The sequence below is a fragment of the Hoplias malabaricus genome, chromosome 1 (genome assembly GCF_029633855.1).
Source record: "Hoplias malabaricus isolate fHopMal1 chromosome 1, fHopMal1.hap1, whole genome shotgun sequence".
NCBI classification, from domain to species: Eukaryota; Metazoa; Chordata; class Actinopteri; order Characiformes; family Erythrinidae; genus Hoplias; species Hoplias malabaricus.
The window spans coordinates 27734061-27747326 of NC_089800.1; the positions used below are offsets into that span (position 1 = coordinate 27734061).

The following is a 13266-nucleotide window of genomic DNA, read 5'->3' on the forward strand; positions in this document are numbered from 1 at the left end:
GGGAAATCTCAGTGACTTAAGGCCAAGGATGGCAACCTAAATGTGCTAAATATGCTTTACCACTGAGATGTCAGGAAGTACCCTTTGAGAAACCATAATGATATTGTGAGGGACATAAGTGAGGAGTACAATGGAAAAAAGAATCATCACTTAACACAGTCCACTGCAATATTAAGACATGCAAACTGAAAATGTAAAACACAAAGAGGAAGTCATAATAATTTTGTGCATAAATATGGGCTAATTCTCTGGGCCTGAATTCGTATATGATGTATACCATAGGGCAGCACACACTCAAATAATTACTCATACAAATAATTACTCATACACTCACAGCTATGAACACTTTTACATGGCTGATACACCTACCAATATGTGTTATTTGGAAACTCTCACCACCCTGTCACCATTAGTGGGGCTCAATCCAACATCACCAGAAACCTGGAGCTGTGTGAGAGTCACACTAACTGTTGCATGTTGCATGAATTTTGCATGAATGATTAAAACACAGGTCCCTGTAGTTTTGTGACAATGTCATTACTTGTTGTACCACTGTGCCGCACTATTGCTATAAGAGAATTTAAATTAAAAAAAAGTTAAATTAAATATGACATACTGACTTTTAAACAATTAATTCCAAAATACATATATGAGGTGGGGGGTGGGGTGGATGACATAAGCAAAAAAGGATAATTGTGTGAATCAGAAGCACGAATACTATGAAATTTTATTTTCTTAAAGAGCTTTAATTAGGCTTAAGATTTTGTTTTGACAATGAATTCAGCCAATGATGACACCTAGATCAAAACTTCAGACCTAACAAAATTTTGTCTGAATCTAAACTGACTAAAACTATATTACCAATATAGTCCAATACATATTTGTCCAAAAATCAACACACAAAAGGATGAAAAATCTATGAATATTGATACGTTAATAAACTTACATGACAGCACTGATTAACTGACAAAGTTACAGGTGATTATACTGTCATTATATCAGGTCATTATTATGCCAAAAACTATATATATATTCAGAATATACAGTGATTGGAAGACAAATCAACTTAGATTGATATGATATATAACATATTAAAATGTATTTTTTTAAATTACATTTTTTTCAATTATTCTGACAACAAATCTGTTCATTTCTCAAAAAATAGGCCTCATAAAACCCTGTGCTATATTTTTTTCAGTGACCCAATGAAGTGGCTTCACATTTGCTTCGTTAAGTAACTTTTACTGTCATTTGCTTACAGCAGACACATTCACCTTCTTTGTCACAGACTGAAGAAATGCTGACTTTGTTAAACATTTAGCTAAGATCTCTTTCACATCTTTTGTTCTTAAGCAGTAGATTAGAGGGTTTATTATTGGTGGTAATAGGCTGTACAGCATGATAATGAGTATTTGAGTGTCAGCACTGAAACTGAGGCCAATGTAAGAGGCCAAATAATTAAAACACCTGGGCAAAAAGAAGAGGGCGATTATGATGAGCTGAGAACTGCAGGTGGACAGAGTCTTCAGTCTGCCTTGGGTTGTAGAGATTCTGAGGACTGCCATGGTGATGGAGATGTAGGAGAACAAAATGAAAGCCAGAGGCCCAAGCAACACAATCATGGCGGATATGAATGCTGGTAAGCTATAGGGGGTACGGTCTGTACAGGCAAGTTTTGTGATAGAGACATGATCACAGTAGCAGTGGATTATGGAGTTGGGACCACAGTAAGGAAGAGGATAAGCTCTTATAATTATCATTAAAACCGAAGGCTCTGCCATCAACCAGCATGCAATGCTCAAGGAAATAATAGTGGAGTCTTTTATAATATTAGCATACCTGAGTGGTATACAGACTGCCACATACCTATCAAAGGCCATTACTCCCAGTATAAATGAATTAGCTGAACCAAAATAGTGCACAAAATACATCTGAACAAAACAACCCAGGAATGAAATGCTTCCATCATTGAACCAATACCTAGCGATGATCTTTGGCAAAGTAGTGGTGCTAAACAAAACATCACAAGCAACAAGATTTATGATGATGTAATACATTGGTTTTCTAAGCTGTTTTTCCCTCAGAAACAATGTAATAAATATTCCATTTCCAACCAAGATGCACACATAAACAAAGAACATTACAGTAGAAGCCAGGCCAAAGTAGTTTGGGTGAAGCCCAGGAAAACCTACAATCACAAATTTCTTCACAGGGGTGATATTTCCTTCAGGCATGGTGATAGTCAGAGTTTTAAATGAAAATGCACATTACGTTTTGCCAGTAAATTAAGTTATACCTCTCCAGTCTAGCTGAAATATTTAGGAATCATTTGCATGTTGCAACTAAACACTTTTTTCTAAAGGTTTCTAAAGGTTTTTCTAGTGGTTCTTCTTACTTAAGGCATGTCCAGTCCATCTCCTTCTTGCTGGAGGAATGAGTTAAGAGTAACTCTTAAATCATCATTTTATATACTCTTGCAGGACTTGCCTGTTGACATCATCACATGACACATGTTTATATATTTGAAATAGTAATGGCCACCATTGCATTGGAAAAATGTGCCTTTCATCGTATATGGCAGCTGTCGCAATGGCAACCGTGTTCTGGAAAGAACTAAAGAGAACTTTTCAGACTACTTTTCAGATAAAAGGGTGTTGTACCACTTCTGACTCACTCTTTACATAATATTCACACCATCTTGAAGCTGACTTCTTTTACAGTAAGGTGCATGGCTATTTCAATAGGATAATGCTAGGCCTCATTTTCCAGATTTCTTGTGGCATATTATTAAGTGATGAATCAGACAACAGTCACAATGGAACAGCTGAAGTCTTGCATAAAATGAAAAAGCAGAAAATCCATTCATTCATTGTCTGTAACTGCTCATCCAGTTCAGGGTTACTGTGGGTCCAGATCCTACCCAGAATCACTGGGTGCAAGGTGGGAACACATGTTGAATGGGGCGTCAGTTCTTTGTATGGTGCAGAAAATCCACTTATTTATTAATTAATTCTCTCAATCATTCATTATGTTTCTATTACAATTTCATATTGATCAGGGTCGCAAGGACTGGCGTCCCCTCCAGGGTGTATTCCGGCCTTGCGCCCAATGATTCCAGGTAGGAATCTGGACCCCCCCGCGACCCTAAATTGGATAAGCGGTTACAGATAATGGATGGATGGATGGATGGATCAGGGTCGCAGTGAGCCTGGAGCCTTCATGGAATCATTTTGCACAAGGCTTGGACACACACTGGAAAGGTGAACAGTCCATTGCTTGGCACTACACAGACAACTTAAGTCACTCACACATTCACATCTTTGGAAAATTTTGCACAGCTAATTGGCCTACCAACCATGAGGCACCATGGAGGAAACAAACTGCTGACTTTACATGCAATTGTAAATACTGGAATGTATGAAATTTAATATATACAGACCTCAATCAATATAACCAGGAATTTCAATATTTAAATATAGTTTATAGACAATTACCAAGGGTAATTATAAAATGAGTGATAAAAAACAGACTACAGAATTTAATGTATGTGGAATGATGTACACCATGCAATAGAAATGGACTTATTAACCCCAATAATTAGATCAAATAACAGTCCAGACTTTTATTTTGTAACTCTGGAAAACATGTGTAACAGCTTGAATCATACAGTCAGCAGGTAGCAGCAACATGGACATACTTCTAGCCTTATGCACTAGTGTTGAAATTAAACCACTGGGATTAAAATTGATTCATATTTTATTCCCTTTAGGCTAGATCAGCTAATAATTAAATTAAATTAAATGCATTCCCTGTGCTCAGTATCGGGAATGGTTTTCACTAAATAGAATACCTGTGTGAAACTGGGTGTGGGAAGTGGGAAATCAATTAAGTTCAATAATTTATAGTAGGATCAGTTTGTTTAATGTTATGTCACTCGTTGACTGGCCATATAGGCATGGTGTTTATTTACATATTATTTCAGTGTTTTTCAGTTGTTTTGTTCAGCTGTTTGTATTGTAGTGAGTGTCAAGAGAATCGGGAGACACGTCCGTTATTGTTAAAGGGAGCTGTTTATTATGCTCTAACAAGGGTGTAGGAAACTGGAGCATGACAGCAATCTATCCTTGGCTTTGTGAAGTGAAAGTGAGCTGAAGCTCATTCACTCTCACACAGAGGGTGAATAGGCCCAATATACCTCAAGCTACACATCAGCCACTCACACAGAACAAACACATAAAACAGCTATACATACTCCAGGGCCCTCCAAAGATCTGTGACTGGTGCTACATTAGTTTATTATTGTGAAGCAACTTAAAATCTGTGAGGCTTGTATTCCACATGGTAGCTACAGTAATCCTCCAGGAAATTCACTGTATGACTCAATAATTCTGTCTAAAGAGAGACAGGGGATTTAACTAGTAAACATGACAGTGTCACACTGTCATGAACACCGTTTCTTAATTAGTGCAGTCCCCTACAGACTTCATTACCTACATGTTTATCTGTCATGACTGGATGCTCCTGGGAACATCCAGAAAACAAACAGAAGACTACTTTTCTCTTCTCTTTGAGACAGTGGATCAAAACAAAGCTCTAGGAAAACAAACACACACATATATACATATATACTTACACTCATACTTACATACATATACACATTATGTGTAACGTTCATACGTCACATTTTTGGACCCATAAAATTAAAAGGTGACCCTAGCATATCCTCTGATTAACAACAATAAAATTTAACAGCCAGTGCTCTATGAGTTTATTTATTCTGATGCAAATGGTAAGTGGTTAGTAATAGAGAATACACCTCTGAAAATGCATGTGAAACTACAATATTCAGACTGTTGTTCTACAAATCTGAGTTTTGTAATGAATCTTGTCAACGACAGAACATTGGTATAAAAGATCTTAGTTAAGCAAAGAACTTGGTTAGCTTACTTAGAAAATTCTCCAGCAAAAACTGGTTGCCACTTTTGGGGGGGCGAGGGGTGAGGGGCATGACCCAATATCTTCAAAGTTACAAACCTGCTGTTATACCTGCCAAGGGGTAACTAATTCCATTTTATGGCTTGTGGATGTAGAATGGGATGTAATAATTCTCCTGTAGATGTAATATGTACAACACTTATTCCTGAACAGTTGGGACAATAAAATAAATAACTGTTAACTGTTGTTAACTCTATGAAGTGAACCATCCATTTCCTTTTAGAGTACAGTACCATGTCAGGCCTCTGTGTAGTTAACGTAATGCACTTGGACCTGCAGGGTATTTTACCTATACTCACAAGCAATTTTCAATCTCGTGCCACCCCATTTATCAATATTTATAGTCTTTGCATGCATTTGAATATGTTCCGCCTCACCCACAAGCCTAACCACTTTATTGTGTCGAATCGTAAGTTGCTCCCAGAAAAAAAATCTAATACAACTTGCCTCCATTGCCCAAAACTCATGCCAAATGAGCATCTGCTGCCCTAGATTCTCCCAACAAAGCCACTGGCCTTGTTTTTTCTGTGAAGCTGATTTTGCACACTGTGCGTTCTCTTCCTCCTTGCGAATAAAACTAATCATCTTTTGCCTTCTTCCTTGTGATGCGGCCTTACGAAAAACTTTCCATGCATCAACTGACCCAAGACCTGCTCTTCTGAATTGCATTTGGCTAATCAGTCCATTAGCTCTTATTAGCTCCTGGATACTTACACTGCCATTTGCAGATTTCCAACTTATGTGACTGACACTGCTGCATTTACCACTGCCTCCTTAGCATTCAGCAAAGTTTAAACATAAAAATACAAAGTACTCTTCATATATAGCCAAAATGCATTCCACTCACCTACATGAGAACTGTCTGGTTATTCTAACAAATGTGCATGACTGACAGCCCTCTAATAATTGCCAACAATATTTGTTACATTATCCTGGTAATGTACACAGGTTTGAGACTAAAGCTATGTTTAAGGCAGTGAACCCCCAACTGCTCCTGGATGGCTGCCTACTGCTCTGAGTGTGTGTTCACTGCCATAGAAGGGTTCAATTTGGAAGGCACATTTTGTTGTATGTTGACAAATTGCACATTTCATGTTAGAGACTTAATTCTTCCATTCAATTTAACAATCTGTTCCCCTAATTTAAAAATTCATTCCTTTAATTTAAGAATCCATTTCCTCAAAATAATAATTCACTTTCTTCCTTTAATCTAATAATTAATTATAATATATTATGTTTATCCCATAATTAATAAAGTCTGAACTGAGTCAGGCTTGGCTGACTTTTATTTGTTTCTATTAAAAGAGTGATGACATGTGACAAAACCACTGAGGTCCTTTGGTGAGCATCACTGAACTGTATATGTATATATATATATGTATATATATAAAAACATCATCTAGCAGCATACTTCTAGAACAATGAAGACACAGGATAGCTGATAAAGTCTGGAATGTTTGACAAATAAAGTTGTCATTTCACAAAGCTTGCACAGATCCACAGACACCTAAACAAGAAATGCTTGAAGAGCTTCAAGGCTTTAAATGCTGGAGACACCTGTGCACTAGCATGGATATGTGTTAAAGTGTATATTTATTTATTTTATAGGGAAATACCGACTATTTCACCACTTCTAGGGAGCATAAGACACTGAGGCTGTGTTGAGTATTGCTTTTCTTAGCACTATAAAGGTTCTACAGGAAATATGTCACTTCAGAATATTTCTAGATTACGTATATCAGAATTTGTGATTGGAGGATTTGACACAGTGCAAAGACCCCTGGTTGTTGGTGTTGTTGTTTTGATAGCATACATTCTTGTAATTATTGCTAACCTTGCAAACATATACTTCATTGTCATGGATAAACGTTTACATCAGCCAATGTACTTGTTTATTTGTAATTTGGCAATTGTGGACATTATCTGTTGTACAAGCTCATGTCCAACTATGATAAGCATTCTTTTAGCTGGCTATAAATCTATATCTTATGTTCCATGCATTATTCAGATGTGTATTTACCATTTAAGTCATATAATGGAAATGTTTGCCATCTGTATCATGGCATTTGACCGGTTTATTGCTATAGGATGTCCTTTACGATACCATTCTATGCTGACTAATGCACGTTCTGTTTTAATATCTGTAGCTCTGTGGGTAGCAGCTTTTGCTATTTTGGCTGTATTTCCTGCCACAATTCTTCCTCTTCCATTTTGTCAGTCAACTCTGAAGTACATGTTTTGTGAATATGCAGCTGTTATCAGGGCAACCTGTGTGGATCCAAATCCATATTTTAATGGTGTGTCCATTTTATTCTTCTTTTTGATGTTTGGAACATTTGGATTCATCTGTTTATCCTATCTGAAGATAGTTATAGTTGTTATTAAAATGTCCTCAAAGAGTGACAAGAAAAAAGTGTTCAATACCTGCTTTAGTCATTTGATAGTCATTGTATGCTATTATGCACCTACATTTGTATTAATAATATTAACTAGATTTGGAGTGGTTTTAACACTGGAGGAGAGACATGGACTAATGGTCGGGACAATTATTGGGCCCTCTTTAGTAAATCCCTTTATTTACTGTCTCAGGACAAAGGAAATCAGGCAAAAATTGTTAAAGATTCTATCTAAAGTTGCACCCAGTTTATAAACAAGGAGCTGACCTTTGAAGAACATGAAAACAAGACAGTCAAAAATGAAATTGTATGGAATTTTAGCTGCTGAGAAATGTCAAAATTAAACCTTAAAGACTGACTGGTTATTTTAATGCCATTCATGCAATATGTCATTCATTCATTCATTATCTGTAAGTGCTTGTGTTCAGGGTTGCGATGGGTCCAGAGCCTACCTGGAATCATTGGGCGCAAGGCGGGAATACACCTTGGAGGGGGCTCAGGCAATATTTATCTTAAGAAATATATACTCTTTCCTTCCAAATATATTACTAATTAGTATAATATTAAAAGTAAAAATATATACATATTTAAAAATAAAAATCATGATATTTTTTCATTTTATTACTAATTATGAAATTTGTTAGCAAGGAAATGAAACCATTTCAGTGAAGAATTTCCTGGCTATATCAAGGAGAAAATATTAAAATTTAGACTGGATTTCTATCAACAAAATAATCAGGTATTGCCTGTACCTATACTTTGTGCACAAAAAAGTTTTAAGCAACATATTAGTTTTCAGAAAAAAAGACTTTCAAGAGAAGCTCAGTGTCTATTAAGGTGGAGCAGTATGTTTTTTAGTGTACATTTGTACATTGCTGAAGATTAATTTGTCAGTAAATTATATTCATTGTTTGAATTACCATATGAACTAACTTGTTACTAGATTTTTTTTCATGTAGTTTAGGGCTCTCCTGAATTTAGATCCAGTTCCATCTAGAGGAAAAACAAATTAATAGTATCCACCAATGGGACAAGAATTGAGCAATATCCTCACCATGGTTCATAATTTTATATATTTGGAGGGCTTTTTGTTGTCAGAAAACCTCCAGATGGCAGTTCTCTTCCATGAGCAGAGAGAGAAAGCTTAGCATACCTCACCTCACCAAAACATTATTTGTGATTAAAAATACTGAACTTAGTCTTTAAAAAAAAACTGGACCCAAAAAAAGCAGCAGCATTTCTGGACCCTATTAATATATGTTTTTTGTTTGTATTTGTAAGTTTTAAGTTGCATTTGTGGAGGCAGCAATAAACTCTGTTCGCAGACAATGGTTTTGGCAAGTGTTCCTGTTCCCATGCAATTACAGATATGCCTGTACAGAAACGTGTCTGTTTACATTCCATAGTGCCTGCAGGCCACAGCCAGCTCATACTGATTTTGGACTTTGCCCCTTGCATGTAGAATTGTCCTCCAGATTCTCTGAATATTTTAACGAAATGTTCAGTAAATGAATAAAACACAGTGAGAAACTGACACCCAAAATAAACACATTATGATATAAAGCCCATTGGAACACACACACGCACGCATACATTATATATTATATATGCTTCACATTCCACCCATGTTAAGTATTATATATATATATATATATATATATATATATATATATATATATATATATATATATATATATATATATATATATATATATATATAATACTTAACATGGGTGGAATGTGAAGCATTCAGCAAAGTTTAAACATAAACACCTAAACATAAAAGTAAAAATATGATAAAACACTCAAAAATGCCCAAAAATGCATTTCAGTCATCAGTCCAATTTTCAGGCAGCTGAATTTTATTGTATAACACTCTGCAGCTTTCTCTGAGCTACACAGTTACATTATCCTCCATTCTACAAAAATAAAATATACTGAGATTTTTTTCCAGACTTTTAATATATTATGAAAAAGAACTAAGTGTACACTATATTGCACATTTCTTCAACAGTCATTTCAGTCACTCATGAGTTTTACTAGTTTATAGCAGCATTTGAAAATCTCTGCCCAACCCAATTTAACCAATTGCATTTGTCCCCGCCTACTGGCAAGTAACACATTACATTCCTTTTACCATGAAAGCAGTGGTTGGTCCAGAATGGAAAATATTTTTAAATTGAATGAACGAGTTTTGGGCAGCATGGTGGCGCAGCAGGTAGTGTCACAGTCACACAGCTCCAGGGGGCCTGGAGGTTGTGGGTTCGATTCCCGCTCCAGGTGACTGTCTGTGGGGAGTTGGTGTGTTCTCCCCATGTCCGCGTGGGTTTCCTCCGTGTGCTCTGGTTTCCTCCCACAGTCCAAAAACACCATGTTGGTAGGTGGATTGGCAACTCAAAAGTGTTCGTAGGTGTGAGTGAATGTGTGTGTGTGTCTGTGTTGCCCTGTGAAGGACTGGCGCCCCCTCCAGGGTGTATTCCTGCCTTGCGCCCAATGATTCCAGGTAGGCTCTGGACCCACTGCGACCCTGAACTGGATAAGCGGTTAGAGATAATGAATGAATGAACAGGTTTTTAAATTGAGGGAACAGATTGTTAAATTCAAAGAACAAAATGTAAGTCTCTAAACAATGTTTTCACTTTATGCAAGACTTTATAAATGTAGTGAAAACAACTCTTGAATCAATCAAGACTACCACAAACATATTTGTGCAGGTTAATACTGTTTACATTATATCCCATTAATGAAATAACAATAACCTAACTTAAATTAACATTTGCCATTATATTGAATTAGGTAAGGAGCAGTCTATTAACAGCATGATATGACTACCCAACTTCGTACCATTCAGAATTACCTTGTCATTTTTCACAATTAACTCAACATATACAACTATACAGTATACAAACATCACTCAAGGTATTGAATTGTGTTAAATATAATGCAAGTGTAAATGTAAATGCGGTTAATTTATTGACAGATGCGTTATACAAAAAAAGAGTATATTATGTTTACTCCTTAAAGTCTGTCTCCTTTTCCCAATGTTGAGCTAAGTCAAGCTTGACTGGCTTTTATTTGTTGCTATTAAAAGTGCTGTGACATGTGACAAAACCACTGAGGTCCTCTGGTGAACCTCACTGTACTGTATATATACATGCGTCCACCAGCAGCAGAAATCTAGGGCAGTGAAGACATGGGACAACTGATGTTTGACATATAAATTTCCCAAAGCTTGCAGAGATCTACAAACACTTACATTAAACACTTACATTGGAGAAAACATTAAGATTCAAGGCGTTGGATGTTGGAGGCACCTATACACTAGCATGGACATATTTTAACCAAATATTTATTTATTTAATTGTAGATTACAGACTGTTTCATCACTTTTAGGGAGTGTAATATACAGTGAGGTTGTGTTGAGTATTACTATTCTTAGCACTATACAGGAAATATGTCACTTCAGAATATTTCTAGACTAAGTATATCAGAATTCGTTATTGGAGGATTTGACACAGTGCAAAGACCCCTGGTTGTTGGTGTTGTTATTTTGATAGCATACATTCTTGTAATTATTGCTAACCTTGCAAACATATACTTCATTGTCATGGATAAACGTTTGCATCAGCCAATGTACTTGTTTATTTGTAATTTGGCAATTGTGGACATTATCTGTTGTACAAGCTCATGTCCAACTATGATAAGTGTTCTTGTAGCTGGCTATAAAAAAATATCTTATGTTCCATGCATTATCCAGATGTTTATTTACCAGATAAGTCATATAATGGAAATGTTTGCCATCTGTGCCATGGCATTTGACCGGTTTATGGCTATAAGTTGTCCTTTACGATACCATTCTATGCTGACTAATGCACGTTCTGTTTTGATATCTGTAGCTCTGTGGGTGGCAGCTTTTGCTTTGTTGGCTGTAATTCCTGCAACAATTCTATCTCTTCCATTTTGTGAGTCAACTCTGAAGTACATGTTTTGTGACTATGCAGCTGTTATCAGGGCAACCTGTGTGGATCCAAATCCATATTTTAATAATGGGTCCATTTTATTCTTTTTTTTGATGTTTGGAACATTTGGATTCATCTGTTTATCCTATCTGAAGATAGTTATGGTTGTTGTTAAAATATCTTCAAAGAGCGACAAGAAAAAAGTGTTCAATACCTGCTTTAGTCACTTGATAGTCATTGTCTGCTACTATGCACCTACATTCGTATTAGTTATTTTAACTAGAATTGGTGTGATTTTAACACTGGAGGAGAGACATGGACTAATGGTTGGGACAATTATTGGGCCCTCTTTAGTAAATCCCTTTATTTACTGTCTCAGGACAAAGGAAATCAGGCAAAAATTGTTGAAGATTCTATCAAAAGTTGCACCTCGTTCATAAGTTGCATCCAATTTATAAACAATGAGCTAAGTCGACTGGGATCTGACTGGATATTTTACATTTATGCACCAATATTTATTTCAAGAAAAGTATTTTTCTTCCAAATATATCTCTAGCTACATTTGTCATATTTGTAAGTAGATTTGTTATGACACTGTTTCCATTTTCACACCTTTTAAAATACAAATGGGAAATGAAAGCAAATAATGGGAAATGAAAACTTTTCAGGAAAATTGTAAAACCTTGCTGACATTTAGTTTTATTTAATATATATATATAGTTACCAGTCCATTCATCATGTAATTTACACACATTGTAGGGGCATATAGAGAACTCATAATTCAAATTATGTCAAAAATTAAATACTAACAAAAACACAAGTTACAGGGTACACATTTTACCCCAGACTACTTTACACCAGTATTTACTGATACTTGTCAGAGTTGTTTTTTAATTGGATCATTCATCCATTCATTTTAACATACCAGTTTTAAAATGTGAAGATTTTCCTGGCTTTTATAAGGAAATACTATACATTAGAATTCTGACACAATAGATTTATGTAAACAAAAAATTAGGTTTGGCCTGTAATCATAAGTTGGGATGTTTCCGTTTTCAGGGAAATAATAAGAGAACTGAAGCCCTCTATGCATTCATTCCCTTGACAAAATCCCAAATGCTGTTTTAAAAATATTTCTAATTCAGTATCCAAAGATGTCCTGTCCATATTAAATTACTTCTTACAGTCTTGTCTACTGACTGTAAAACAGCATTAGTAAAACCTTTTTTTTTTTTTTTTTAATATTCAGCAGTTTGAAACACCCATTTTAAAGCAAAATTGTAGAGAAAATAATTTACAAAGTTCATAATCCACACAGTTAAATGCCTTTTTAAACACAAACTCAAAATTAAATATTTTCCTATCAGGATTTAAGACAAATCATAACACAGAGACTGCCCTGGTAAAATCAGTAAGTGATGCATGAACAAATTTTGCTGCTTGACCTATGTGCTGCTGTAGGTCATCAGATATGGTAAGCATGATCTGCCTAAAATTGTTTTTAATGCTGGTTTTACATATATCATTCCAGAAGAAAATAATTTGTGTTTATAGATGACCACTCGTTCAAACACTGCAAGGTTACCAATGGAGTAATTCAATGATTGATTTTAGGACCATAATATTTTGATGCATATATGTTACTACTGGGTAGTGTTATTAAAAAGCATGACACATGTTTTCACAGCTATGCTGATGATATGTGGCCAGGCCTCATACACTGAATGTGTTTGAGGGCAGGTAGTGTTCTGGAAAACACACTAAACAGTACTCTCTGATTATTTTTATTATTGGAGATCAGCGAGGCCAGATATGCTGAGCGAGCTTTAGTGAGGGCATTTCTATACTCTATAAGGCTGTCCTTCCAGGCAGAATGGAACACTTCCAGCTTGGTTGATCGCCATTTCCGCTCTAGT

The 13266-nt window shown here is 35.8% G+C and overlaps 3 protein-coding genes across 3 annotated transcripts; 2 read left to right on the forward strand and 1 right to left on the reverse strand.

Annotated features, from left to right (window-relative positions):
* Positions 1–1247: 1247 nt before the first annotated feature.
* LOC136704727 (olfactory receptor 2AT4-like) lies at positions 1248–2234 on the reverse strand. Its single transcript, XM_066678165.1, has one exon. The coding sequence runs from the start codon at positions 2232–2234 to the stop codon at positions 1248–1250; it is 987 nt and encodes a 328-aa protein (XP_066534262.1).
* Positions 2235–6700: 4466 nt separating this feature from the next.
* LOC136704887 (olfactory receptor 1M1-like) lies at positions 6701–7645 on the forward strand. The gene has a single exon (XM_066678175.1). The coding sequence runs from the start codon at positions 6701–6703 to the stop codon at positions 7643–7645; it is 945 nt and encodes a 314-aa protein (XP_066534272.1).
* A 3200-nt stretch (positions 7646–10845) lies between these two features.
* LOC136705013 (olfactory receptor 2AT4-like) lies at positions 10846–11790 on the forward strand. Its single transcript, XM_066678260.1, has one exon. The coding sequence runs from the start codon at positions 10846–10848 to the stop codon at positions 11788–11790; it is 945 nt and encodes a 314-aa protein (XP_066534357.1).
* The last annotated feature ends 1476 nt before the right edge of the window (positions 11791–13266 follow it).

Excerpts from the sequence above, each read along its gene's own strand:
- LOC136704727 (XM_066678165.1), bottom strand. The coding sequence starts at position 2,234 with ATGCCTGAAGGAAATATCACCCCTGTGAAGAAATTTGTGATTGTAGGT.
- LOC136704887 (XM_066678175.1), top strand. The coding sequence starts at position 6,701 with ATGTCACTTCAGAATATTTCTAGATTACGTATATCAGAATTTGTGATT.
- LOC136705013 (XM_066678260.1), top strand. The coding sequence starts at position 10,846 with ATGTCACTTCAGAATATTTCTAGACTAAGTATATCAGAATTCGTTATT.